This window comes from Talpa occidentalis, unplaced genomic scaffold, assembly GCF_014898055.3.
Source record: "Talpa occidentalis isolate TD23 unplaced genomic scaffold, MPIMG_talOcc4v2.1 talOcc4.13, whole genome shotgun sequence".
In the NCBI taxonomy this organism is placed as follows: Eukaryota; Metazoa; Chordata; class Mammalia; order Eulipotyphla; family Talpidae; genus Talpa; species Talpa occidentalis.
The window spans coordinates 55,529,251-55,555,982 of NW_023601322.1; the positions used below are offsets into that span (position 1 = coordinate 55,529,251).

The following is a 26,732-nucleotide window of genomic DNA, read 5'->3' on the forward strand; positions in this document are numbered from 1 at the left end:
GAGGGAGGGAGAGAGAAGAACAGGAGACTTTGGTGATAGTTCATGGGTGACTTGGGGAAGGAAATTCTATGGGGACTACACCTGAGGGGGTGGGAGGAAGAAAATTTTTTTTTAAATAAAAAATTAAAAAAGGAAAAATTATATAAATTATACATTAAAAAGCATGGTAAAACAAAAAAAATAAAAAATAAGTTCATGTCAAAAAGAAAATAAAAATGCTTATTAAATCTAGACCACCCCTAGTCACTAATTAAAATGGTAGGTACTTAAAATATCAGTGTTCCAAAGGGTCTAGTAGAATCAATGGAGGGAAAAAAATGGAATTAAGTTAACTTGTGTATGAATAAATACATGTTACTATAATATGAATTTTTTTCAATAACAAGTACATAAAACAAACTGCTTTAGGTTAATAGTGTTGGAAGTAGTAATTATGATCATAATGACAACTGTGGTATTTGGGAAGAAATTAAAGTAGAGGGGATAGAAACAATTGATACTAAAATCATAATTCTTCAGGGAGAGATAAAGGTGAGCAATAATTGACATTATTGTCTCATGGGAGTTGCACTTCTGCATGAGGTAAGAAATAAAACTGAGTAACTTGACACAAATAAGGAAATAAATTCATAAGACAAAAGCAGAATTTAAAAAATAAAGGTGGAAAGACATTTCCAGATATTGTTACAATAATATTAAATGTAGGTTGTTTAAGAATGTAGAAATATAATTTCTGTATATACCATAGTACACACTCAGTATTTACTTCCTCACAAGGTCATAAGAAATCTTTACCAAGTTTCCCTTCACCCAGTCCTGTGCATCTCAAACTAGCATTCAAAATATTTTTTTCCACTTTATTCTTTACAGTACTTAAAAATAAAATAGTTTTTAGACTATGATTCTAAAAATAATATGTAAAGTGTACAGTTATATCAGATGTCATGAAAAAGTCCGTGTGTATTAGAAGTGTGGAATAACATCACCCTAAATCATAAACTTATCTTTAGAATTCCAATTATAATTAATCATTGACACTTGGGATCCACAGACCATATATTTTGATATTTCTTTCTTCCCAACCCTAATATAGACTTTATGCTTTCAAAAAGCACAAAGAAAACTTTCTGTAGTATATCAATTTCCAGGTCAATAACATTTAACAGGTGCCATTGAGAACTTGCATATTAAATAATCACTAAATCACAATATGTGTATAAATTTATTAATAATTAAATATTAATCAAAACAATAAAACTCATGAACATTATTGTGGAATGTCAGTAATATCAATGAGAACAAGTTGTAGGCAATGGGTTGAGAGCTGCATTCTAGCACTTTGTTATATTATTTACCCAGGAGTAGTAGTAAGTGAAAGAAATTCAAGGACTAATAACGAACACAAAAAGACCAACTGCACAAAACAGAGGGAAATATTTTCTATAAAGGATTTATTTTCATGTTTTATGACTTTATCTCTTTTTCCAGCTCAGAATTGCCAGAAGATGCCCAATTATACGGTGCTGACTGAATTTCTCCTCATGGGCTTTGCTGACAGGTGGGAGTTGAGATTTCTGCACTCCATGTTATTCCTTCTGATGTACTCAGCCACCCTGATAGGAAATCTGCTAATAGTCACTGTTACCACACTTGACCAGGATCTTCACACACCCATGTACTTCTTTCTCAGGAATCTTTCCATCTTAGACATGTGCTTCATTTCTGTCACTGTCCCCAAAGCCTGTGTCAACTCTCTCTCTGACAACAGGGCCATTTCAGTGGCTGGGTGTGCAAGTCAGATCTTCTTGGTTGTTTATTGTGTGTATGTTGAGCTTCTATTTCTCACCCTTATGGCCTATGACCGCTACGCAGCCATCTGCCAGCCCCTTCACTACCCGGTGATCATGAACCACAGATTCTGTGTCCAGATGACGCTGGCCTCTATGCTTAGTGGTCTTTTCTATGCAGGGGTGCACACTGGCAACACTCTCCGACTGTCATTCTGTCAGTCTAACGTGGTCCATCAGTTCTTCTGTGACATTCCCTCTTTGCTGAGGCTTTCATGCTCTAACATTTTGAGCAATCTGCTCTTAATTTTTGTCTCTGCCATTTTCTTTGATGGTACCTGCTTTGTCATCATTACAATGTCTTATTGTTGCATATTTTCTACTGTGCTCAAATTTCCAACCAGAGAACAAGGAAAGGCTTTTTCCACTTGTGTCCCTCACATCATTGTAGTATCACTCTTCCTCAGTTCTGGAATCTCTGTGTACCTAAAATCTTCAGTGTCTTCTGATGCAATTCAAGACATGATTCTTTCTGTATTTTATACCATAGTTCCTCCTTTCTTGAATCCTGTCATTTATAGTCTTAGAAATAAACAGATAAAAGAAGCTGTTAGGAAAGTAGTGTTAAGAAAATTTTATTCTAAACATATATAAAAGCACATATCACATTTGTCCTAATGTCATTCAGTATATTAAACATTATATAAAATATACCCTTGTCTGGATTTAGATTATAGATTGCCCGTTCTGAAATCTCTTGTTTGAGGTCACATTGATAAATTTTAGAACATTTTGTGAATATTGTTTCTATCATTTAAATAAAAATAAGTTTATTTAGCAAACATACATTTTCAATTAATGAATAATTAAAGAAATTTGTTGAGACTAATTATATATTACACATGTCTATCAACCATGAAATATTAGGGAATATAATTCAAAGGAAACATTAATGAATCAAAATGGATTTAACTTATAGGCCAAAGTATCTGATTTTGTGTAATAAAGTGGAAAAAATACACACATACATGCACACTAAATTAAAATGGTATCAAATTAAAGAGATATATGTATTTGATAGTTTTAAATTTATAGAGTGTTTGTTAATTTAAAACATGAAAAATAAAAACAAATATTGTAATCTACTTGGAAAATAGCCTATCAACAAAAAATTAGAAAAGTGGTGGTTTCAGAATTCTATTCTGTTTGATCTCTTCATTTCTGTTCTTGTTGAGAGATGACATGTTATCTTGATTAGAAGACATTTGTTTTTCACTATATTAACAAATGCATGCTGAGTGGGTCACCTTAAGGTAATTAAATGTATATTCAGTGCTATAGGTCAATTTTCTAATTTTTCCATCTCATATATTATAACTGTCATTATTTAAGTATAATATATATGTATATATAAATAATATACTTAAAATTTCATATAGTCTACTGAAATTATGGTTTATCCCTTCAAAATTGCAGAAAATTTCCTTTAGTCATTTATTTACTACTACCTGGTGTTTTGCACCCATCCCAGATTGGGAAGGTTCATTGCTGATTCATGCAAACTGAAACAGAATTTTGGAGGCTTCAGTATCTCTAACATGCCTTTAATGCTACGTCAGGGGACTGGATCACAAGTAGGCCAGCAGGCAGGGACGCAGGCAACAACTGAGCCCCCTAGTCCTGCAAATCTCCCCTTTATACCCCAGTCCTCAGCCCATGTGTCCATCATCACAGGTGCACGTGCCCCATGATTGGGGTCCCAAATTTTTTTTGCCAGAACATGCTATCATATGTGGGTAATGAAACCAAGGAGGAAAGCAAAGCCACTGGTGATGGCTATAGAGGCTGGTGGGAGGAGGCAAAGAAGACCCATTTTCTTCACATTTCACCCGCTCTGGGTTTTTTTTTACTCTAAAACCTGTGTGTTATTCTTCCACGAATTTCCCTTGGTAAGGAGTGTGGAACGCTGTACCCATAACCTTCAGAAGCAATACAAACTGTAACAGAGTAAATAAGCCCTGTCCACTAGGGCGTAAGGGCACGTGTTAGGGCATACCAACTTATGGGCAAAAAGACAGGGAGGTTATTGGCACCAGCAATGAGAGATCTTTCCCATCTGGCAGTATACAAGCCTTTTTTTTTTTTTTTTTTTTTTTTTTGGTTAAAAGACAACACTTTAGCTGGCAACTGTGGCCTCCCGGGTCTCGAGTACCACACTTGCTCTGCCAGCAAAGAGGCATCGGAGTTCTACATGCCACAAAAGATCTCATAGCAGGTCATAGAGCCAACACTATTGTTCCAATGTTCCCCTTAACATTTCCCTCTGATCTGCCACTCCAGCGTGGATAAAACATAAACGTGGGAGCCATTGCCCAGTCACCCAAGGACTTATATTTAGGTCGGCCTCCAGGCTATGTCCCAAGGGAGCTATCAGAGCCACCCAATGCATGTGGGCAGCCTTTACTGTGCAAGGGCCATACCCAGTACATAGTTTGTCTTGTTCCAACCAGGTCAGGACTAGCAATAAAAGGTTGCCCTGCCGCCCCTATCCAGGCTTTAGTGGAATGTCTGAACTCTGTATTTGCAGTTGGACGAGAACAGTGGCGATGCAGCAACGCCCCCACCAGATCAGGCTGCCTTCCTACTCCTCTTGTCAGTGTCCATAGCACGGCTGGCTGGTGTTGGCTCCACCCAGGCAGCATGGGAATTGGGGTCGTAGCTCTCAGTCCTTTCTTCAGTGGCCCACTGTAACTTTATAATCCCCACAGCCCTGGGTTCTTGGGTACGTGGAATTTCCATCCAGCACCCATGAGCCCTGTTCCACCCAGGTACCTGCAAAATGGGTTCCTTGGCTACTCTCCACCATCAGCGGATGTCCATATGCAGCACTTAGGTGTCAGCGCTGCCAAAATTACTTTTTGGTCCATGTGTCAAGCAAGAATAAGCTGCTAATAAACCATTAGCAGTGTCCACACAGGTGACCGCATACTTGGTGTCCAGCAGATAGTTGTAGCCGTCCAATGATGTCAATCTGCAAGTGAGTCAGGGCACCTGCTCCCTTAACATCTGGTCTCTGGGAGCTAAAGTTCTCTGGGATAAGTCCTGGAACACTGCATGTTGTTCACAGCTGAATCTCCTCTAAAGTCACAGGTAGACCCTACGCATGCACGGTGGTCACATTGTCTTTCGCCTTTCATGGAGCAAGCATCTATGCAGCCATGGTGCAACATCCAACCCCAGGTCTGCTTTAAGTCACCACACCCAACCCGGGCCAGGGTGTCTGTTTCATTGTTGCCTTGGTGAGCCAAAGGGTCACGCCCTGTGATATGGTAAATGAGTACAGTCCCAGGTCCCATAGATCTTTCATGGGGCCTGGCCCCACAGGTTCTAATACATGACTGTCCATTCATTTACATTCCACTTGGAGACCCACAGTATCAGGTCCTGTACACAGCCCAACTATCAGTACAGGTAACCACAGGGGAAGGCTCCTGAGCCACCACTATCTATGCCACTCATAGTTCAACCCACTAGCTGCTTTGTCTTGTCCCTGTTTCATATTAAAGAGTAGTATCTCTTTCTGGGTGCATAGTCACAGCTTCCATGATACTGACTGTCCTGACTCATGCTGCCCACGTACCAGGCCTCTGCTAGCATGGGTGCCCATTCCTCATTGTAAGGATTCAATGTCCTTTGCCCAAATGGAGGCCTCAGGTTTGGCTTCCACACAGGCTTCTGAAGTCAGTTCCATGCTGACATACATAATTGGACCAGGACTTCCTGCAACTCCACCAGTAGGGGCTAGTTGACAGAGTGCTTCTCTGTTGTAGGTATGCCCCCACTTAGCCAAACTGGGCATCTGGAAAATACGGCTGTGGAGATTTTTTGCCCCACCCAATACCCATCTGGCTATTGTGTAGGTATTCCTCACTGGGACAGGAGCCATAGCAGTTAAGCTTTCAGTAGCTAGTAAAACTGCATACACTGTAGCTAACTGCTTTTCAGACAACTACTTAGTCTTGGTCCCTTTACAGAGTTGGGACCAGAACCCAATGGGCTGTTGTAGCTGTCCTAATTTCTGCCAGAGTCACCACCCACACCCTTCCTGAGTAACAAGCATGTCTAGTTCACAGGGTCGAGCTGGGTCAAAAGCCTCCAGGCCCAAGTGCCCTTTATTTTCCATTTAGCTGCAGCAAATGCTACGTCTGTTTCAGCAGAGCAGTTCTTAGCCTTCTTTTGTATCAACGCACACAGGGGCCATAGGAGCAGAACTATAAGAGGCATAAATGCCCTCCTGTAACCTAGGATGTCCAGCAAGGTTTGCATCTACATCACTGTGGCTGGAATGGAGTAACCTTGCACATTATCTATAATAGCATCAGATTATTTTAGTATTATCCTCCCAAACAGCTCCCAAGAACTTGACAGATAATCCAGGTTCCCACAGTTTGCTTTTATTGATTGCCCAGTCATATGATTTCAGGTGCGTTATTTTGGAGAGGTACAGATTTTTGCAAATTTGAAAGTCATTGGTCAACAAAATGACATCAATAACGGCCTCTCCCTTTGGGCCAAATCAGCTGCCACTATCCCATGGCACAAAGAAGGGCTGTGCATGTGTCCTGCGGAAGCAGAGTGAATGCCCACTGCTAGCCTTCCCATGCGAAGGCAAACTGGTCTTGACCCTGGTGCCATAGCAATAGAAAAGAGAGCATGAGCTAGATCTATCAGCTGCAAAGTGATATGTACCCACCTTATGGCTCAGATGACCCATTAATTCTGGCATTAAGGCCCTGCTGCATGTAAGGGGGAACCACTTTACTCAACTCATGGTGATCTACCATATTGTGCCAAGAGCCATCAGGCTTCATCTCCAGTCACACAATGAATTGTAGGGGCTTTGGGTAGCACACACAATGCCCACTTTAGGCAGGCCTGCTATTGTGTCTATAATCTCTTTGTGGCCTCTTGGCATCTGATACTGTTTAGCATTGTTCAGTCACCTGGGCACTGGCAGTTTTATTGCTGAACGCTCAGCTGTCCACATGGCACTGCCTTTACCACATGTACCCTATGGTGAAACTCTCTGACTGTTTTCTGCAGCCACACATCAGGATGGACTGTGGAATTGGCGACACATCACTTTATATTCCATTGGGGGTAAAGGCCTGATCTCCAGCGGTAGTCTCAGTACTGCTAATTTCACACTCGGGTCTCCAACGCCGTTAATGTAACAAGCAGACCCCTGCACTAAAGCCAACTCATTGCACATAGTTGGGGATGCGTTCATAGCAAGCTCTGGTGCCCTTCTACTAAGGATGAAACCCTTTGCACATGGGTTGGGGACCAGTGGATAGCAAGCTCCACGTGGCCTCTTGTCACTGTGGATGGATTCCTTGGTTGTCATCCTATTCAAAACTGAACAGGTCCTCCCCAAGGGCCGGGGTCTGCAGCAAATTATTCTCCAGGCCCAGAGAACATGCCTGGAGTCTGGGGTCCCCAGCTTTCCCCTACACAACAGACCCTCCTCTCATGGGAGTGAATCTCTGACCTTGTAATCGTCTCCATTACTCCTGCCAGTATGCATCAGGCTGTGCATCTATTTTGGTATGATCTACATGGGCTGCCAGCAGAATCACCCACCTTTGGGCATAGGTGATTTTAGAGGCTGTCTTGTCATTTTTGGCATCCTTTTCAGTTGTTTCAGAATTACTTATTTTCCTTTCTGAGAGTGTGTGCTCTTGCTTCCCCAAGCTTCCTAATATTGTGGCAACATCATTAATTCAGCATCCCACATAGGGTTCAGAATTGCCATGAGGGACCCAAATTAGGATGAAGGGCCCCTTTGCAGTACCAAACCCCTCATTCCGTCATTGAAACACTCTCTGTTGGGGCCAGGAGTGTGTACTTTAAACATAATCTGCTGTATTCCTAGTTCATGAAGTTCCTGCACATGCTCAGTGTGTACTTGCCGTTCACTCACGGTTTCTGGCATGTCTCCTGCATCGGCCCATACTGTTCGCACAACAGCCTTTAACCATCATGACAGAGTGTGAGCATCCTGGCCATTCCACTGGCTGTTTTGCACTTGCTGTTGCAACTGTAACCTGTGGGTGAAGCCAAGAGTGTTACAGGTGGTGCCCTCTGGAGGGCGTTGCTGGTAAAGACAGCCCCAGGAAAAATGCTGAAAAGTGGGGTGAAGCAACTGATGAGTAATATAAGGTATTACAGAAGGGGCACAGAGGATTGGGTCTCTGAAATTCAGATTTTGGGATTCAGTGAAGGGTCAGCGGATTTGGGTCCCCACCACACCGGTCTTACAGAGGTCTGTGGTGGGTTTCTGAAGGTGGAGGCTTCCAGAAGCCAATCTCAGAGAGGAAGAGTTTGGAGGCTTTGCAAGTAGCCGAGCAACTAAAACTGCGTTTTTACCGCTATTGTGGCCTGGCAGAGAAGACCAAGACCCAGGAGCTGGGCATCTTACTGAGATGCATTAGTGTGGTTGTCATTTGACTGCGGTAGCTGATGTTTTGAGAGGCAAAATTTGGAGGCTTTGCAAGTAGCAGAGCAAATACAACTGTTTCTGGTTTTGTTGCTGTTGCGGCCTGGTGGAGAAGGCAAAGACTCAGAGCCAGGCGTCTTGCTGAGATACATGAGTGTGGCCATTTGTTGGTTTCTTTGGCTGCTGCTGTTTTGAGTGTTGCTTGTCTGGTGCTTTGATGGTGCATCTGACAGCTCACAGAGCATCTCCTGTTGTATCTTCTGTTGGTCTCGTGAGCTGGAACCTGGCCTGTAGTCTGACTGCTTCATGTCCACAGTGGCAGCAGTGGCAGGAAGATGCCATCTTAGACACGTGGGCTATTTTCTGGAGAGGAACTGTGCATCCTCAGTGGCAGGAAGAGACCATTTTAAGTGTTTTTGTCAGTACTGAGAAACACTGAACACTGCTTTGGATGAGTAAAAGGCCATTACTGGCCTCAGTAACTCTTTGTATTTCCTTGGTTTGCTAAAAAATCACTTTGTTGTTCTCTGAGCCTGAGTAGTCTTGCAATTGTGCGTGCTGGTGAAGAACTCAGAGAGTGACTGGTAAACTATTTGGGCAGTGAGCTTAGTCAGTTAGTGCCCCCTGCTGCCCTGTATCACAATGATGGGTGATGGTCACTAAGGTCAGTTTTTCCATTTCCTGTGCTGTGCAAATGACTCTATCCACTCTCATGTCCCACAAACGCAGCAGTCAGGCTGCCAAAGGCTCTCCTGGTTTCTGACCAAACAGTTTACCCAATTCCACCAGTTCAGCTTGAGTGCATGGGTGAGACGCGATGAACACTGTCACCTCTGGTGGCCCAGCAGCCTGATCCCTTGGGGACATATGCTGCTGTTGATTCATTTTCTGTGTCACAACTAACTGGGTGGCACTGGAGCAAGGGGCCAATTTCCTCCTTTTCCTCTTAGGAGTCCTTTAGCATTCAGCAGTTTATATACCTCATTCTGCAGTTCCTGGACCTTGACACTTGCAGAGGTGTGAGAAAAACCCATCTCACAGCTCCTGCCCCGTCGCAGGCACTGTGCCTGCCCAAGGTCTCCCATACCACATACAGGGCCTGTTCTACCTACGGTAGGGATCTGTCTACCCGTGGCCATTCATGGGGAGGTGCCCACGGAGTAAAGAGACTGGCTACCATGTAATACCCACTCATGGCTGGCCACCTCTCAATCCCTCCCAAGGTCTCAGGGGGATCCATACCATCTGCATGAAATCCTGGCCATCTATGCCACTTGTCCTACCACTTAGCTTCCTTCGTCCATCTGTGTTGACTCCTGCTGACTACACCATTTGTTGTGAGACCACCTCAGGCTGGACATGTTATTCATCAATTCAGGCAAACAGAAAAAGTATCCCGGAGCCTTAGTGTAGGAAAAGTAAAAGTATCAGGCTTTTTTGCCCTCCCACCATTAGAATAAATGCATGCCTGATGGGGGACACCTGTAGTAGGGTGTGGGCATGCATAGGTGGCTGGGCCTGGGCTGAGACTGGGCCTATAAGGGTGGCGTCACAAATGCCAGAGGAACAGAACAAGAAGGAGAACAAGTGAGAGAGTGAAACAGAACCAGCAGAAGAGAAAGAGACCACGAGACAATGCCAGAGACCCCAGAAAGAGCGAGGATTCGCCATGGGCTGGGAGGCCTGCCAGCATCCCACTTCCCTGGCACCCCTGCCTACTGTGTCCCTGGTAAAATCCCAATAAAAGCCTAAGAAAGCCACTGTGGGCTCCAGGACTCTCCTTTACCCATCTGCTTGGGTCATAGAGATCCTGCTCTGGCCCTTACACTTAAAGGTGTCTGACATGGGTTTAATGCTGAAGCCAGGGACCATATGCACAAGCAGGCAGGCAGGCAGGCAGGCAGAGAGATGGGAAAAAACAAAAGACTGAATGATCCACTGGCAAAGTGAAAACTGGGCCTCCTAGCATCCTTAATACTGTTGAGTGCCTATACCCACACAACTGATGCTTTGTTGTGAATGGAAAGGCTGTTGTTTTCTGGACATCTGAAAGTTGGAAAACATAACATTTCAATTATGGGCTACCTGTTGTTGAAAGTGAAAAATGGACTCATTAACTTATTTTCCTTACAAGTAACACAAATTTCTAGAAACTTGATAGCGAGTGTCTTGGGATTTAAAGGCTTTTAAAATGTGACTGTGGGGTAAGTAGGGGGGAAAAGCTTCAGGCTTTTCCACCCTCCCACTGTGTATGCACACTCGACAAATGGTGTGGCACTGTGTGGCGTGTGTGGAGTTCGTGGCGTGGTGTGGCGCAGAGGAGTGCAGTGTGGTGCGGTGGAGAGTGGCAAAACACGACACAGTATGGCGATGACAAGCAGTGGAGAGCATGAAGACATCAACACAGCTGCTAGAACCAGTAATGAACCTCCCGGGTATGGGGGGGTTGCACTACATTTGGCGTAGATGGCAGGACGGGTCAAAGCAGGACTGATGACGCAGATGGGTATGGAGCCCTTTGAAACCTGGGGAGGGATTGCCGGGTGGCCGGCCACCAGCAGATGGTACTTTGTGGCCAGCCTCCCCTCCCAGTGGGCACCTCCCCAGGAATGGCCAGAGGTAGATGGATCCCCGGTGCAGTTGGAACAGGCCCTAAATGAAATAGAAGAGACCCTTGTTGGATACAGTGCCCGCGAGATGGCAGGGGCCATGGGTTGGGTGTTTCTCACAGCTCTGCGAGAGTCTAGGCAGAAAGAGCAGTCCAGAATCCAGCAAGTATGGGATGAGATGTGGGAAGAGATGTGGATACTGCGAAAATGTTTGAGGATTCTGGAGGAAGAAGTTTGGAGAATCGAACCCGGTACTCCGGAGATGCCAGACTCCTCAGGAGAGGAGAGGGAGGCTGGCCCTTTGACTGAGTCTCAGCCAGTGGTGGCAAACCTACCTGTGACTCCGGAGATGCCAGATTCCTCTGGAGAGGAGGAGGAGGCTGGTCCCATGCTCTGGGCCTGCCCGGTGGTGACTCAGAAAATGAAGCGGCAGCGACTCATGGCCCCAGGGTGTGAGGCTGCTGGACCACCGCAAATGACAGAATTTACTACCTACCGACCACTCACCCAGGCGGAACTGGTGGACTTGGGCAAACAGAAGCCAGGGGAACCTTTGGCAGCCTGCCTGCTACCATTGTGGGACCTGGGTTGGATTGGGATTATTTGTACAGCACAAAAGATGGAGAGACTGGCCTCAGTGACTTTACACCCATCCTTGAGACAGAGGCTGCAGAACAGCCAGCGGTATGGCCAGGACGATTACACCCTGCTGGAATGGATAATGACTGCCATACGAGCAGTAAGGGCTGATGCAGGAGCTGTGCCAGAGACAGTAAGCAGCTGGTAGATGTACACTGAGCTGGTACAGGTACTTCGGGAATTGAGGATGTGGCAGGCCATGTTCAATGTGAATACTTGTGGTCCTGACGATGAGAGATTTGGTATTAAAGAGTGCCCCCTCATCCTCATTTGGATCCCTCATGGCAGTTCTCGCACCCTATGTGGGACGACAAATATATGATGTCACAACAATGACAGCTAGCTTGGGTGAAGTCAGAGAGCCGGCACTCTCAAACTCAGGAAGGAATGTGGGGAGCTGTTGAAAAACCAAAAGGAATGCCAAGGAGGGCAAGGAAGCCTCTTGGCATCACAGAACCTGTTAGTGTTACCCGTAACCTAATGTGGTCAGATTTAGTGAGAGCAGGTATAGATTGTACCAAAATACACGTGAAACCCAATGCATATTTTTTAGAATTATGGAAGCAGCTGCAAGAAAACCAGAGGTTCATGTCCGTGAGAAGGACTGCTGCTAAGGGGAAGCTTGGAAGCTTCAGACCTCAGGTGCGCACCCTGTGCCTGGAAGACCACTTGCTGCAAACCCCATTCTTGGGTGATGGCCTGATCACTTTTGAATAGGGTGAAGGCCAAGGAACCCTTCCACAGGGGATGGGCGGGGACCAGAGGCCACAGGTGGAAATTGCCATCCACTGGTCCCTGACTAATGTGCAAAGATTTTGGCTTTGGTAGACACAGGAGCAGAATGTACTCTGCTCTATGGAAATCCAGGAAAATTTCAAGGGTCTGTTTGTTACATTGATGGCTATGGAGTCCAGAGTGTCAAGGTGACAGCAGTGAGACTGTCCCTGGGGACTGGGTGATTACCCCCAAAGGAGTAAAAAGTATATGTATCACCCATCTCAGAGTGCATCCTGGGGGTGGATGTACTACTTGGCTTATGGCTTGAGACCACTGCTGGAGAGTTTCGCCTTAGAGTGCGTGTGGTAAAGGCAGTGGTGAGAGGACACACTAAGCATCTGCCCATACAACTGCCAGTTTCTAGGCAGTGACTAATAACAAGCAATATCGGTTGCCTGGAGGCCACAAGGAAATTATGGGCACAATATCAGAATTGAAGAAAGTAGACATTTTGCGTACTGTCCACAGCCCATACAATTCGCCGGTGTGGCCTGTGAAGAAGCCCAATGGCTCTTGGTGCATGACAATAGGTTATCATGAGTTAAATAAGGTAGTTCCCCCTTTGCATGCTGCAGGGCCTTCAGTGGGAGACTTGATGGATATCTGAGCCATGAGCTAGGCATTTATCATTTTGTAGCCGATCTGGCAAATGCTTTTTTTTGATAGATATAGCTCCAGAGAGTCAAGACCAGTTTGTCTTCACGTGGGAAGGTTGGCAATGGACATTTACTGTGATTCCACAGGGAGACCTGCACAACCCTACTCTGTGCCACGGGCTGGTGGCAGCATATTTGGCCTGGTGAGAGAGGTCATCTTTAGTGAGTTTGTATCATTTCATTGATGACATTTTATTGTCTAGTGACTCTCTTGCAGATTTGGAAAAGGCAGTACCTCTCCTATTGACACGCCTGAAAACATGCGGCTGGGCAATCAACGAAAGCAAACTGCAGGGATCTGGACTGTCAGTTATGTTCTTGAGGGTTGTTTGGTCCAGTAAGACAAAGGTTATTCCTGATGCTGTAATAGATAAAGTATAAGCTTACCCCACACCAACCACAGTGAAGCAGTTGCAAGACTTTCTGGGCCTGCTGGGTTACTGGAGGGCATTTATACCTCACATGGCCCAACTCCTATGACCCTTGTATATGTTGACACATAAGGGGGCCAGGTGGGATTGGTCAGCTGAGGCAGACACAGCATTTGCGATGGCCAAATGAACTAAGGACTGCTCAGGCCTTGTTTTTGACCCAGCCCGACCCTGTAAGCTAGATGTACATGTTACTCAGGAAGGGTTTGGAGGGCACTCTGGCAGAAATCAGAGGCTATGACAGTGTATTGGGTTCTGGTCCCAACTCTGGAAGAGGGCTGAGGTTAGGTATTCCTTAATTGAAAAACCGCCAGCTGTGGCATATGCAGCCTTACTAGCTATGAAATTATAACTGCCTCAGCTCCTGTCTTAGTGAGAACCACTTACCCAATAGCCAGGTGGGTACGGGACTGGACGACAAAGCCCCATAATGGTACTGCTCAAATTCCCACCTTGGTGAAGTGGGGGGCATACCTAGAGCAACACTGCAGCCTGTCTACTAGCCCCTTAAGGGCAGAGGTTCTTGGTCCGGTGATATGTCAGTATGGAATTAACTTCAGAAGCCTGTGTAGAAGCCAAACTTGAAGCTAGTCCCTACAAGGAGGGATGAGCACCGATTCCAGCAGAGGGCTGGTATAGGGACAGCTCCAGCTGGGGTCAGCCAGCCTCTTGGACAGCTGTAGCTGTACACCCAGAAACGGACACTATTTGGTTTGAAATTGGAACAGGACAAAGCAGCCAATGGGCTGAACTGCAAGCTGTATGGATGGTCGTGGCCCATGAACCTTCCCCTCTAGTAATTTTTACTGACAGTTGGGCTGTGTACTGGTGCCTGACACTGTGGATTTCCACATGGAATCTAAAGGACTGTACAGTCATGCATCGGCCATTATGGGGCCAGGCCCTATGGAAAGATCTATGGGATCTAGGGCATCAGAAGCACGTGACTATTTATCATGTCATGGGACATGCCCCACTGGGACATGCCTCTCACCAGGCAGCAATGAAGCAAATACCCTAGCCCGGGTTCCATGACTTGAAACTGCTCCGGGGCAGGATGTTGTGCAGTGGCTGCACAGACTCTTGCTCCACGCAGGGCAAAGGACAATGTGGGCCACTGTGCATCCCTGGGGTCTACCCGTACCTTTAGAGGAGGTTCAGACTGTTTGTGAACAATATGTAGTGTGTTCCAGGACTTACCCCTGGAGACCTTTTGCATCTACAGGCCAGGGGTTGCGGGGGCAGGTACCCCTGACACACTGGCAGATTGACATCATTGGAGCACTACATCACTCCAAATAGAAAACCGTATGCAGTCACTTGTGTGGACACCGCTACTGGGTTTTTGGCAGCTAACCCTGTTCCACATGTGGACCAAAAGGCAGTTTTGGCAGCACCGGCACGCCTGTGTGCTGCATATGGACGTCCACTGGTAGTGGAGAGCAACCAAGGGACTCATTTTACAGGAGCCCAGGAGCAGCAGTGGGCCAACGACATGGGTGTTGAATGGAAGTTTCACACTCCCTATAATCCCAAAGCTGCAGGGATTAGAGAGCGTTATAACAGCCTGCTAAAGCAAGGGCTGAGAGCTACTGCCCCACTCAGATGTTGGTCAGGTGGAGCAGACATCTGTGGGACGTGCTACCAACATGAACTGAGAGGAGCAGGACAAGTGCGCCTGCTCAGTGGGAGTGCGGAAAAGTCTAAAGATTTCCCCCACAGACCACCCCCTCAGGGTTTTCTACCATGCAGTCTATATACAAGTATATACAAGTTTCCTTTAACAGACAAACACAGCAGCCATGGCCCACAAAAGCAAACAGTGTACAACACAATATAACTAAGTTCAGTTCTCCTAGGGGAGGAAAGATAAAAAAGTTATTGGTACAAGCAATGGGAGATCCCTCCCATCTGGCAATATACATGCCAATTTTGTGTCCAAAGATAATATTGTGGCTGGCATGAGTGGCCTTCCAGGTCATGAATACCACAAACTTGGGATATTTTGTTAAAGACTGAATTTGGACAGCAGGGCAACATTTGGACAGCAAGGCAACATTTTATTGCCAGCCCCGACTAGAGTGGACCCAGGGCAGACTGTGTATTGGGAATGGCCCTGGACTGTAGAGGCTCCCCTCATGCGCTGGGTGGCTCTTATAACCCCTTGGGGTCGTGGCCGGGAGGCCAATTTACAACACCATGGGTGATTGCACAGTGGCCGCCACTGGTGATTGTTACCCACCCTGGGGTGGCAGATCAGTGGGCAATCCTAAAGGGGTCATTTGTGATGACTCTGTGGCCTATTATGTTATTAGGTGTAGTGCAGTGGCTTTCTGTATGTTTATTTTCATTTCCTTCTTTAGGTTTGGGTAATTCACTTCTACATCTTGAATAAGTTCTTCGGCCCTTTGTCTCTTTGTTCACCATCTGAGGTTGCTATAATTCTTATATTTCCTCATGGTGTTGGATGTTTCTCAAATATTTTTTAGTTCTTTTTCTGTTGTCATTTTCCTTTTTTGGTTCTTCTTATATCTGTATCTTTAAGAGTACGGATTCATTATTTCATTTCATCAATTCTGTTTTTGTTCCTTTTCCTGGAATTCTTTAACTTCTCAATTGATCTTTTTAACATCCTGTATTTCCTTTATCTCCTTCTTTAAAGACTCTCATCCTTGAGATCATTGATTTTATTTTATTTCTCATATTATTCTTTTCCTTTTCTTCTTTAATTTTTTAAATTATAGTAATTTTATTTTATTTATTTATTTTTAAAGATTTTTTATTTATTTATACGAGCACTGGTACAGTCAGAAGCGCAGGAGGGTGAGAGAATTCACAAAAGCCAGAGTGGGGGCAAAACAGGCAGACTGATGAAATACACTGCTGAGGGGAGCAGCAGGCATGGAAGGAGAGGTCTGCTCACCATGTGGGAACTTCGCTGGCAGCCGGGGATCAAACCGGCAATGCAGAGGCTGCGGGCACCTTCACAGCCAGGCGCTCAACTGCTGCGCCACCAGGGGATATCTAATTCAGTGTCTTTGAACATACTAAGCATGTGACATTTTGGCACTTGAAATATTTTTATTCAAAACTGTAATATTGTCTAAGCATAAAATACAAACAAGACTTCAAATACCTACAAGGAAGACAAAGTAAAGCTAGATTAACTTTTCAAGTAGATTGCATAAGTAGTGATAATATGTCAATTGGTAAGAATATAATAATAGTATTATATGTACAAATACATACAATATAATCTATTCATATACTAACCTATCATTTACTAATGTATAATTACTTCAATATTGATATAACATTTGTTTGGAATACCTAAATATATTTAGATAAATTGCAATTTTTAAATATGGCTATTAGAAAATTTTAAATTACATATTTGGCTCATATTACATTTCTATCAGACAGTGATATTTTAGTTAACATGGAAAGGGAAATAAAGGTGAATGAGAGCTTCCATGATTATTTCTTCTTGGAGAAGAATATTGGAAATGATCTTGTCATGGCTCCCAGAACTTCCTTATTCCTTAGGCTGTAGATGATGGGATTAAGCATGGGGGTCAGAATGGTGTAGAAAACCGCCAGAATCTTATCTTCTTGTGGGGTGCGGAAAGTCTTTGGCCTGAGATAGGTATACATAAAAGGTGTATAGTAAAATGATACCACAGTTAAATGTGTGGAACAGGTGGCGAAGGCCTTCTTTCTTCCCTCTTTGGAGCGCATATGGTAGACAACAAAAAGCACCCGACCATAGGAAGTAGTGATTCCAAGGAAAGGAATAACAAGAAAGAGAATTATGCTCACAAAAACCATGTACTCGTAGATCCAGGTGTCCATACAGGCCAGAGTGATCATGGCTGGGACATCACAGAAGAAGTGATCAATGGCCCTGGACCGGCAGTAAGGAATATGGAGGGCATAGACTGTGTGTGGTAAAGAATTGGTGATCCCCAACACCCAAGATCCTATGATCATTTTCACACACATCCTTTTACTCATGCGGATGGGATAATGGAGGGGGTGGCAGATGGCCACGTATCGGTCATAGGCCATAGAAGCCAGGAGTAAGCCCTCAGAACTTGCCATAGTAACAAAGAAGAAGCACTGAACCCCACATCCCAGGAAGGAGATGCCTTTCTGACCTGAGAAGTAGTTGACCACCATCTTGGGGACAGTGGTGGACATGTAGATCAGGTCCATGAGGGAGAGCTGGCTGAGGAGAATGTACATTGGAGTGTGGAGTCGGAAATCTGTGCGTATGAGGTGAATCATGGTTGAGTTTCCCAGTGAGGCGAGAAAGAATATGAAGATGATGAGGCATAAGAGAAGCAAGCCAGTTCGATTTGGGGGAAACAACCCCAACAGAATAAAATCATTGGAAGTTTGATTCCATATCTCCATGAAAACTTAACTGCTTATTAAACTTCCTTGAAAGAAAATAAAGTCAGACTGAAATTAAACAAAGCAGCTGCATAGAAAGGAGCTCTAACTTTATTAATGTTAGTTAAGAATTAATTGCTTTTTGTTGATAATGACAGCTTTCAGTGAATACTTATCATAGCTAGCTGAATGCTCCTTGTCAAATTTTTTCTGGTAGCAGCTCAGCAAGTGTATTTTTAGTGGAAATCCTAGTGTCTTAGCCAGCACAGGAAATGAGATCACTAAAGCATTCCTCTCTAAATAAATAACTCATAACCAGGAGCAAAACTCTTGATTTATCAAGTCAGAGAAATAGTTGCCTACCTCCATGGACATTAATTTCACACATATATCTGGCACATATATCTCCAAATCTTTCTGTATAAATTCTCCATCCTGTATTACTTATTCCTTCCCTGTCTTTAAATGACCTTATTTCAGATAAATATGCTTCTCATAGTTTTCACCACTTTTTTCTTTTCCCAAAAAATGCCCTCCATCCAATGAACTACAATGTCATCACATGCTCTTTAAAGTCCTCCTGAATTATACATTATGATGTGAATATTCTCTTCCATTATGAGGTTTCCTGATGACTTACAGTGCCCAGAATCAAATGCACATATGGCCAGCGGCATCGTCTTTTTTTAATGTTGGTAACTTACACATGACATAGTACAGATTATGGATTTTTTATAAATTTGATATTCATGGTTCCTGTGAGAATTAAGATTAATAAATGTCCATGTCTTGTCATGACTCATGGCTTTGATGGCAGGATGTCTAGCAATCACTATTCTGATCCATCATGACCTTTATTATGGTTCTGATAGAAGACTGTCTGTGAAATTGTTGCATATACTTTATTTGCTCAGTCTGTCTCCATTACCTGCCTTTGAGTTTGTTATTATGCTGGGGCTTGCCCTGGTTTTAAAATAGAAATTGTTAAGATCAGGGCTAATCAGGACATTTCATCATTCATTCAATATTTGAAATATTACTCCTCTCCTGCATCATACAGACATTTCAATAACTTTTTTGATTGATGAAATGACCAAAGTTTGGCAATGCAACTAATTTAATATGATAATTTATTACATAAGGAATGAACAGTTCTGTTTAGAAATCGTAATTTGTATATGATGTGAAAAATAGTGCCCTTCAACAATTTTGTTTGTCTGATGAAGTAAACCAAAGTTTTAATTTACAAGTGAACATATGCTTTTCATTATCATAAAAGTAAGTTCAGTTAGAAAAATCTCTTTATAGGATATAGGTCTTGGAACTGAGAACAGAAAAACTTCTGTGGTGTTCTTTCCATTTACTTCATTAATGAAAATTTCAGGAATGTAGGAGAACAAAATAAGAGACCATGAAAAAAAATTATAATAAATTAAAAAACAAAATTAACAGGCAATTATTAATCAGAGACACTCTGCAGGATGGGGGAGGGAGATGGATCAAAACAGGGAGGGAATGTGTTCTTGTGTTCTCACACAGGGAATATGGTAATGGTATATGGGTGAATTGGTGGTGGGAATATTTGTGGATAACACCTGAGAGGAGAAAGCATGAATTGTACAAAAGGAAGAATGATGATTCAGACAAAGAAAGGTACCAACAAGTTTCCCAGAAAGTGATAACCAAAAGAAGGCACAGAACAGTAAAACTGAGTCTTGAATTTACGTATTGTATTTTCAGAAGACAAACGTGTTTGAATTTGATTATTGCTATAGATTAGAGTCTCAGAGTATCATAAATGTTGAAGATAATTACAATAATGATTTTGCTTTCTTAATTGAAGCAGGACATGTTGCTAGGTGATAGAAGGCAACAGTTACTTCGAGGGAGTCAACATACAAATAAAATGGGTCTTGAACTTTTAGGACATGGGACTTCAGAATGGATTTGCTAATTATGAGACCTTATTTAATGCACTGGAATAACATAAAATACCATTGATTAGTTACATTGTAAATTGAGAATATTGACTACAATTTACAACACTGCCTCCCTTGATCACTTTAAGGATATTGTTGAAATTTATAGATTAAGCAATATCTATATTTATAATCTTATGTATGTAAACATAGCTATTACATAGTGCTCATTTTATTTTGCAAAAGTTACATATCTATATTCTTATAGATAAGCAGTCCAAAACCAATAAGCAACTTATTTAAATCTCACCACTTACAGGATGACTATATAGGTGGGTGAGTGTCAACGTGTCCAGCACATGGTAGATCAAGTTGGTATTATAAATTGATATCCTTTGTCTACTCCATATATATAAAGCCATTGAGAGACCTCAGTGCAGAGAAATAAAATGTCTTCTTAAGGTCAAAAACACCACTCCAATGTGTGGCCACACATCACAGCATTCTAACAGGTTCTGATTGTCTTTATTCATACTTCAAGTTCACTCCTGCCTTTTCCTATTTGTGATTGAGCCACACATTCTGTGTGACACAGTAAATGTTTCCCCAAGTAGGAAAACCATCTCTCCAACCAATCTATTTGGTTAAAGTTGACCCCAATCAAATTGATTAAAAAATACTGCTATGACTCACCTTGTTCAAAGTTCATGGGCTTGTATTTTGAGAAAGGGCGTAGATTTATAATGGCATCATTTCCTGATGACAGTCCATTGAACAATTTAAAATATTTAAGCACAAAACTTCGCTGACAAATCTTTCTAGCTGTGCTACAAAATCTTTTTATTGATCAATAGACTCTGTGTGAAAACAGAACTCTCTGACATGAGAACTCTTCATTATTTGCTTAAAACATGAGAAAGAAAGTAAAGGGTGTTTGATAGCATTTGTTCCTCACTGTCCTTCTGCTCATAAAACCTAAAGCTTAAAGCCACACTTTAGATATTGTTAAGATTTCTTGGAATTTCTAATGAACTATTTCTCTATAGGCATAAGTATTTGTTTATTACATAATCTTCCTTTCTGTTTGCTTTGCACCAGCCTAAAACATTTCACATCTAATTCTCAATCGTTACTGTGGGAAGTGAAAGATTGAGTTACTACATTTATATATATATATATATATATATATATATATATATATATATATATATATATATAAGCTCCACCATCAAGCCTTAGAATGTCCTTTTTCTCCTTTAATTGATCCCTAATGTCCAAGTCCAGGGAGACCAAGCCTTGGTCATTACACTTGACTCTGCTTATTTGGAGATAACTAAGTTCTGCAATTAGTTATAGGAAATCAATCAAACTAATCAATGCTGTTGATTTATTCTGAAGCCAAGAAGAATTAGAGCACAATGTACTGGATTATTTGTGAACATAATTTGAGCACTATACAGAAAGTCAGAAAATATTATTGAAGTCTTCTCATTTAATTTGTTAGAAATGTAGAGTCCTGGAACCACTCTACAGCTCAGCTACATTATAGAAGTATTAGTATCAGGGACAGTTTTTTGTGTACTCTAGGCATCTTGCAAAAAAAAATATTAGCAATTGTAAATAAATTTTATTATACCAGTACACATAGTTCTATTTGCAGAGGCATTAAAACAGAGCTGAAGAAAACCCAGAACTATGATTATAAATTTCACTTCAAATATATGAATACAGATATCAAGTAAGGCCCTCTGTAAAATCAAATTCATCTGTAATCTCTGCACAAGATCTCTAAACAAGTAAACATGCACCACACTCCTAAGATTCGGATGGGAAATGAAAATAAAGCTGTCAAGGAATACATTCAATACCAGTTCAAATTCTGACAATTCATGCCAGTCTTCCATACTATGTACCCATGGATTCAGTCTTATTCCTGGCTCTTCCAAAATGAACCACTCTACTTTAATATGAGGCTCATCCCCTCTCATCATCTAATATTTCCATTTCCCTCTTTGCTAGATCATCCTCATTAGATATAAGTGTTCTTTAGAGAATACATACATATATATATATATATATATATATATGGATGTGAAAATACAATCTTGCTTTTTTAAAAGTAATATAAGAATTGGACTCTGATGACGATTGAGCATCTCTTTTTGTCTGTTGAGATAAAAGTTGCTAGTTTTTAAGGGACAGTGTAGTAGTATATTATGGATAAAATGTGCATGAGAATTGTGATCAATGACAGAAACAGAGTGAAACGAGTTGTTCTGTAATGGTGATTTTGTGGAAAATCGATGTTTAGAATGTGTTGAGAGAGACTTCACAATGGAATAAAAGTTTTTGGTTTACACTGATTGTGGAGACCCTTCTAACTGAATTTTTGAGTTCAAGGAATCTTGGTGTTTGCAAAGACTATCACGAGAATATAACAAATTGTTGTGGAAGTGTGTGAAGGTGAGAGAAGGACTACATGAAGCAGGATATGGATTAGTCTGAGATCACTACTGTGGATAATAGCTACTCAAGGACTTCGGAAAAGCAGTGTTAAAATGGTGACTATTTGGGATAATAGAAGAATAAGATATAGTTATCCATGTACTTTATTCTAATCTTAGTATAGCATCACTTATTGAAATAATTGGCAGTAAGAAGGGAAGTATATAGTTACATGTCGGGGCCCAGACCTGAACATCCGGGTTCTTGCCTGAAGCAGGTACTGAATGTTAGCTCCAGTGAAGGTTTCACGTTTCCTATTGTGACGACTGAACCCTGCCCCCTGCTTGCTCCTTGTGGCCTGTTTGTATTGGTGGTCTCTCCTTGTTCGAGATAACGAGAGACCTCCTCCTCTGAACCCTATATAACATTGTGCACATTCCTGAATAAATGAGACTGGCCATGATCCTGGCTTTGATTGGAGCAACCTCGAGGAGGAGGCTGCACATTACGATCCCCACTCTCCTCCTTATTACAAGGCCGCTGTTGCCTCTGCGCCCTCACAACTCGCTGACCCTAATCTCGACCTTAAAACCAAAATCGCCCACCTTGAGGAGCGCATCCGCCTACAGACTTGTTATAAACTTTCCTTTCAGCTTCAACAGATCCAATTAACTTCTTCATCCAACTCAGATCCCGCTCTGCCATTATGGGAGCGGGGTTGACGCTGACCTCACCTTAAAGCTGCCATTATGGGGCGGGGTTGGCGCCGACGCCATTTTATCTCCTCCCCCCACGCTCCCGCAGCTTTGTCTGCTTTCCCGCCTCCCAAAAAGCCCTTTTCCGCAGCTTATGTCTTTTCTGTTATTGAAGATCTAGATGCTCAAGGCCAATGCCGCCGTTATCACCAACCACATAATTTCCAACATTTAAAATAATTAAAAACTGCCTTTACCCAATACGGTGCTAGTGCCCTTTTCACTCTCACAATTCTTGATTCTATCGCAGAAGGGTGGCTCACTCCCCTAGATTTGCAAACTTTAGTAAAGGCTGTCCTTGATGGCGGAGATCATTTACTTTGAAGGACTAAATTTCAGGATCTCTGTACAGCCCTGACCCAGTTCTGATCTGGGGAAGGGGATCAGTATGTGTCTCTTCACAGACTCATGATGTGGCCCGATGGTTGCCTGAACGGCTTGTCAGATTTGTTACAGCATGGTGACCGCTTCCGGCTCATCCTCTATGCTGAGGTGTTACCTTTCTCTTCGGCCTTTGCCGGCTTCAAGGATCCAGGCAAGATTGTGTCTTTGACTCAACATCTTCATGGTAAACCTTGTGAGTACATGTGGGGCTATTTCTCTACCGCTCCTAATGGGTATGTATCTTACATTACTTGCCCTGGCCACATCGCATATTTGGTCACTGTTGCAGGCTCCAGCCGTAAGTCCGGCTATAAATGCCTCCGGACAGCTATAGGTGGCCCCTCACATGGAGGGCAGTGTACCTGCACTTCCTTTGCTGAGTCAGTACACTTCTTGTGTTACAAGACCTTTTCTAAATGCATGGCCAATAATAATAAGACTTATTATACTGCTGTTCTTATCAGGACATCCCCTGCGAGTCAGCCACAGGCCTCTACCTTGCTGACCACCAGTGGTGCTAACAAAAAGGTGGGTGACACAGTGTGCTGGGCAACTACTGCCCCAGTACATATCACTGATGGAGGAGGTCCTCAAGACAAAGCCAGAGATCATTTTGTCAGTACAATCTTAAAACAGCTTGCACTGCACCTTCCCCTGCACTTAGCTACCATCCAATTGCCCTTCCTGCTGAAAGACAAAAGTTGGGCATTGACTACAATACGTTTAATATCCTCCACTCCTCTTTCAATCTACTTAATTTAACAAATTCCTCACTGGCCAATAATTGTTGGTTATGCTTACAAATGGGTTTCCCTGTGCCTTTGGCCTTTCCAACAACCAATTCCTCACTTGCACCCGACCATAATTGCTCCTTCACGGTTCCCATTTTGGTTCAGCCTATCTAGTTTTCTGATACGCCGGGTGCAGTGGCACGCACCTGTAATCCCAAGCTACCTGGGAGGCTGAGGCAGGAGGATCACTTGATCGGCAGTTCTGGGCCACAGTGCGCTACACCCATGTGTCCGCATGTTCACCTTCTCAGACGTGGTGACCTCTCTGGGGGCGGGAGTGCCATACCAGGCAGCCTGCGTAAACCGGCCGGCCCAGGTCGGTACCGTTCGGAGCACAGAGGCTCCTCCAGCGATCTGGAAATGAATCACATCCATTGCCAGCTAACTGGACCGGTCAATGCGTGTTGGGTTTTCTCCTACCCGACATAGATGTTGTTTCTGGAAGTGAGCCCATGCCCATTCCAATGGTTGACCATTTTTTCAGTAGAAGTGAAAGAGCAGTACACCCGATTCCCTTATTTACAGGCCTGGGTATAATTGCCACCATGGCCTCAGGGACAGCTGGATTAGGCGTATCTCTCTCACAATATACTAAACTGTCTCAACAACTTATTAATGATGTTCATGCTCTTTCTAGTACTATTCAGGATCTTCAGGATCAGGTTGATTCCTTAGCTGAGGTAGTCCTTCAAAATCGACAGGGCCTTGATTTGCTAACAGCGGAAAAGGGGGGTATTTGCTTGGTCCTGCAGGAGAAATGCTGTTTCTATGCCAACAAATCAGGAATCGTCCACAATAAAATCCGACAGTTACAAGATGACCTGGAAAGAAGATGCCAGGAACTAACTGAAAATCCACTCTGGACCGGTCTCAATGGACTCTTACCCTATCTTCTTCCCCTCATGGGTCCCCTGTTATCCCTTTTGATATTGGTTGTCTTGGGTCCTTGCATTTTTAACAGGATAATCACCTTTATAAGACAACAGATTCAGGCCCTTAAGGCAAAACCCATTCAGGTACATTATCATAGGTTGGAGATGTGAGATAAGGGAGGCTCTTACTCAGACATATGCTCAGTCTGAAGAAATAAGACCCCCTTTCCCCTGTGCGATGGACTGGTCAGCCAATGACGGGTAAGATCGGGGGCAGACTCAAAATGGCTTGAGGTGCTAAATCACCACATATCTGTGACTCCTGACAACCTAAGACAGGCGCAGTCCCCGAGGGGTTTTGTCTTTTCACTCTCCCATTAGAAATAATAGAAAAGGAGGATCTGTCGGGGCCCAGACCTGAACATCCGGGTTCTTGCCTGAAGCAGGTACTGAATGTTAGCTCCAGTGAAGGTTTCGCGTTTCCTATTGTGACGACTGAACCCTGGCCCCTGCTTGCTCCTTGTGGCTTGTTTGTATTGGTGGTCTCTCCTTATTCAAGATAACGAGAGACCTCCTCCTCTGAACCCTATATAACATTGCGCACATTCCTGATTAAATGAGACTGGTGATGATCCTGGCTTTGTCTCCACTCCTTGCATACCCCTGTCCTATACCTAGCCCCTGCTTCCTCCCCTGGGTACCACACTGATCTGCCCTGCTGGTCCGGACAGTTACACAGACCCAAACAAGAAATCAGAAAGAGTTCCAATAGATAATCAGAATGCTCACCTCAAGGAAGTAGAAAAAGTATAACAAAACCAAATGCCAGCAGAAGAAAGTAATTAATAAAAATTGAAGAAGAAATCAATGAATTAGAAAAGAAAAATGTAATTCAGAGATTAATAAGTATAAGAGTTGTTCATTGAAAAATAGACAAACCTGTAGTTAGTCTCACAAAGAAAACACAGGAATAACTCAATAAATAGACTCTAAAATGAAGAGGAAAATTGCACTACTTCACAGTATAGTAAGACATTGTTATAGAGATTAATTAAAAAAAGATTAATTCACTAGTAAGTTTAGTAACCTAGATGAGGTGGACAAATTCTAGAATTACACTTTTATCTGAGACTGAATAGCAAGGAAAAAGAAATCCTGAATAAGGTAAACATAAGGAAATTGAAAGAGTAATCAATACTCTATATAAAATAAGTCCATCACCAGACAGTTTCATAGTGCGTTCCACTAACCCATCAAAGAGAAGTGAATGCCTATCCTGCTCAAACACTTTCAAAATTTTGATAAAGAAGAAATATTTCCAAACACATTCTATGAGACAGACATAACTGTAAAACTGAAACCAAACGAAGACAACACAAAAAAAGAAAATTACAGACTAATTTCCCTAATGAACACAGCTACAAAAGTCCTCAATAAAATCCTAGCACTTCTGGGTCCCATTCCAGACCTACTAAATCTGAACTACCCTCTAACATTTGTAAACAATGTCTCAGATGAGTTCTAAATGAAGACCTTGAAAGATCAGTGTTTGGAAGAAGCTAGGCTAATAAAGAAAACACAGGGAAGGGAAGGATGAGTAATGAACCTGAATCAGCCATATCAAAATTGGCTCACAGGGGCCTCCCTGGTGGCACAAGTGTTAAGTCTCAGCACTATGAAGCTATCAGCAGCCACTGAGCACGAATTTGATCCTTGGCCAGGGAGCTGACCCACATAGCACAGCATACCTCTCCTGCCCTGCGTACTACTCTG

At 43.0% G+C, this 26,732-nt stretch overlaps 2 protein-coding genes across 2 annotated transcripts; one reads left to right on the forward strand and one right to left on the reverse strand.

Moving 5' to 3' along the window:
* The first annotated feature begins 1,505 nt into the window (after window positions 1-1,505).
* Window positions 1,506-2,441, forward strand: LOC119242649 (olfactory receptor 14C36-like). Its single transcript, XM_037508170.1, has one exon. It carries the CDS (start codon window positions 1,506-1,508, stop codon window positions 2,439-2,441), a length of 936 nt encoding a protein of 311 aa, XP_037364067.1.
* A 14,434-nt stretch (window positions 2,442-16,875) lies between these two features.
* LOC119242650 (olfactory receptor 2L13-like) lies at window positions 16,876-17,814 on the reverse strand. Its single transcript, XM_037508171.1, has one exon. The coding sequence runs from the start codon at window positions 17,812-17,814 to the stop codon at window positions 16,876-16,878; it is 939 nt and encodes a 312-aa protein (XP_037364068.1).
* Window positions 17,815-26,732: the final 8,918 nt, after the last annotated feature.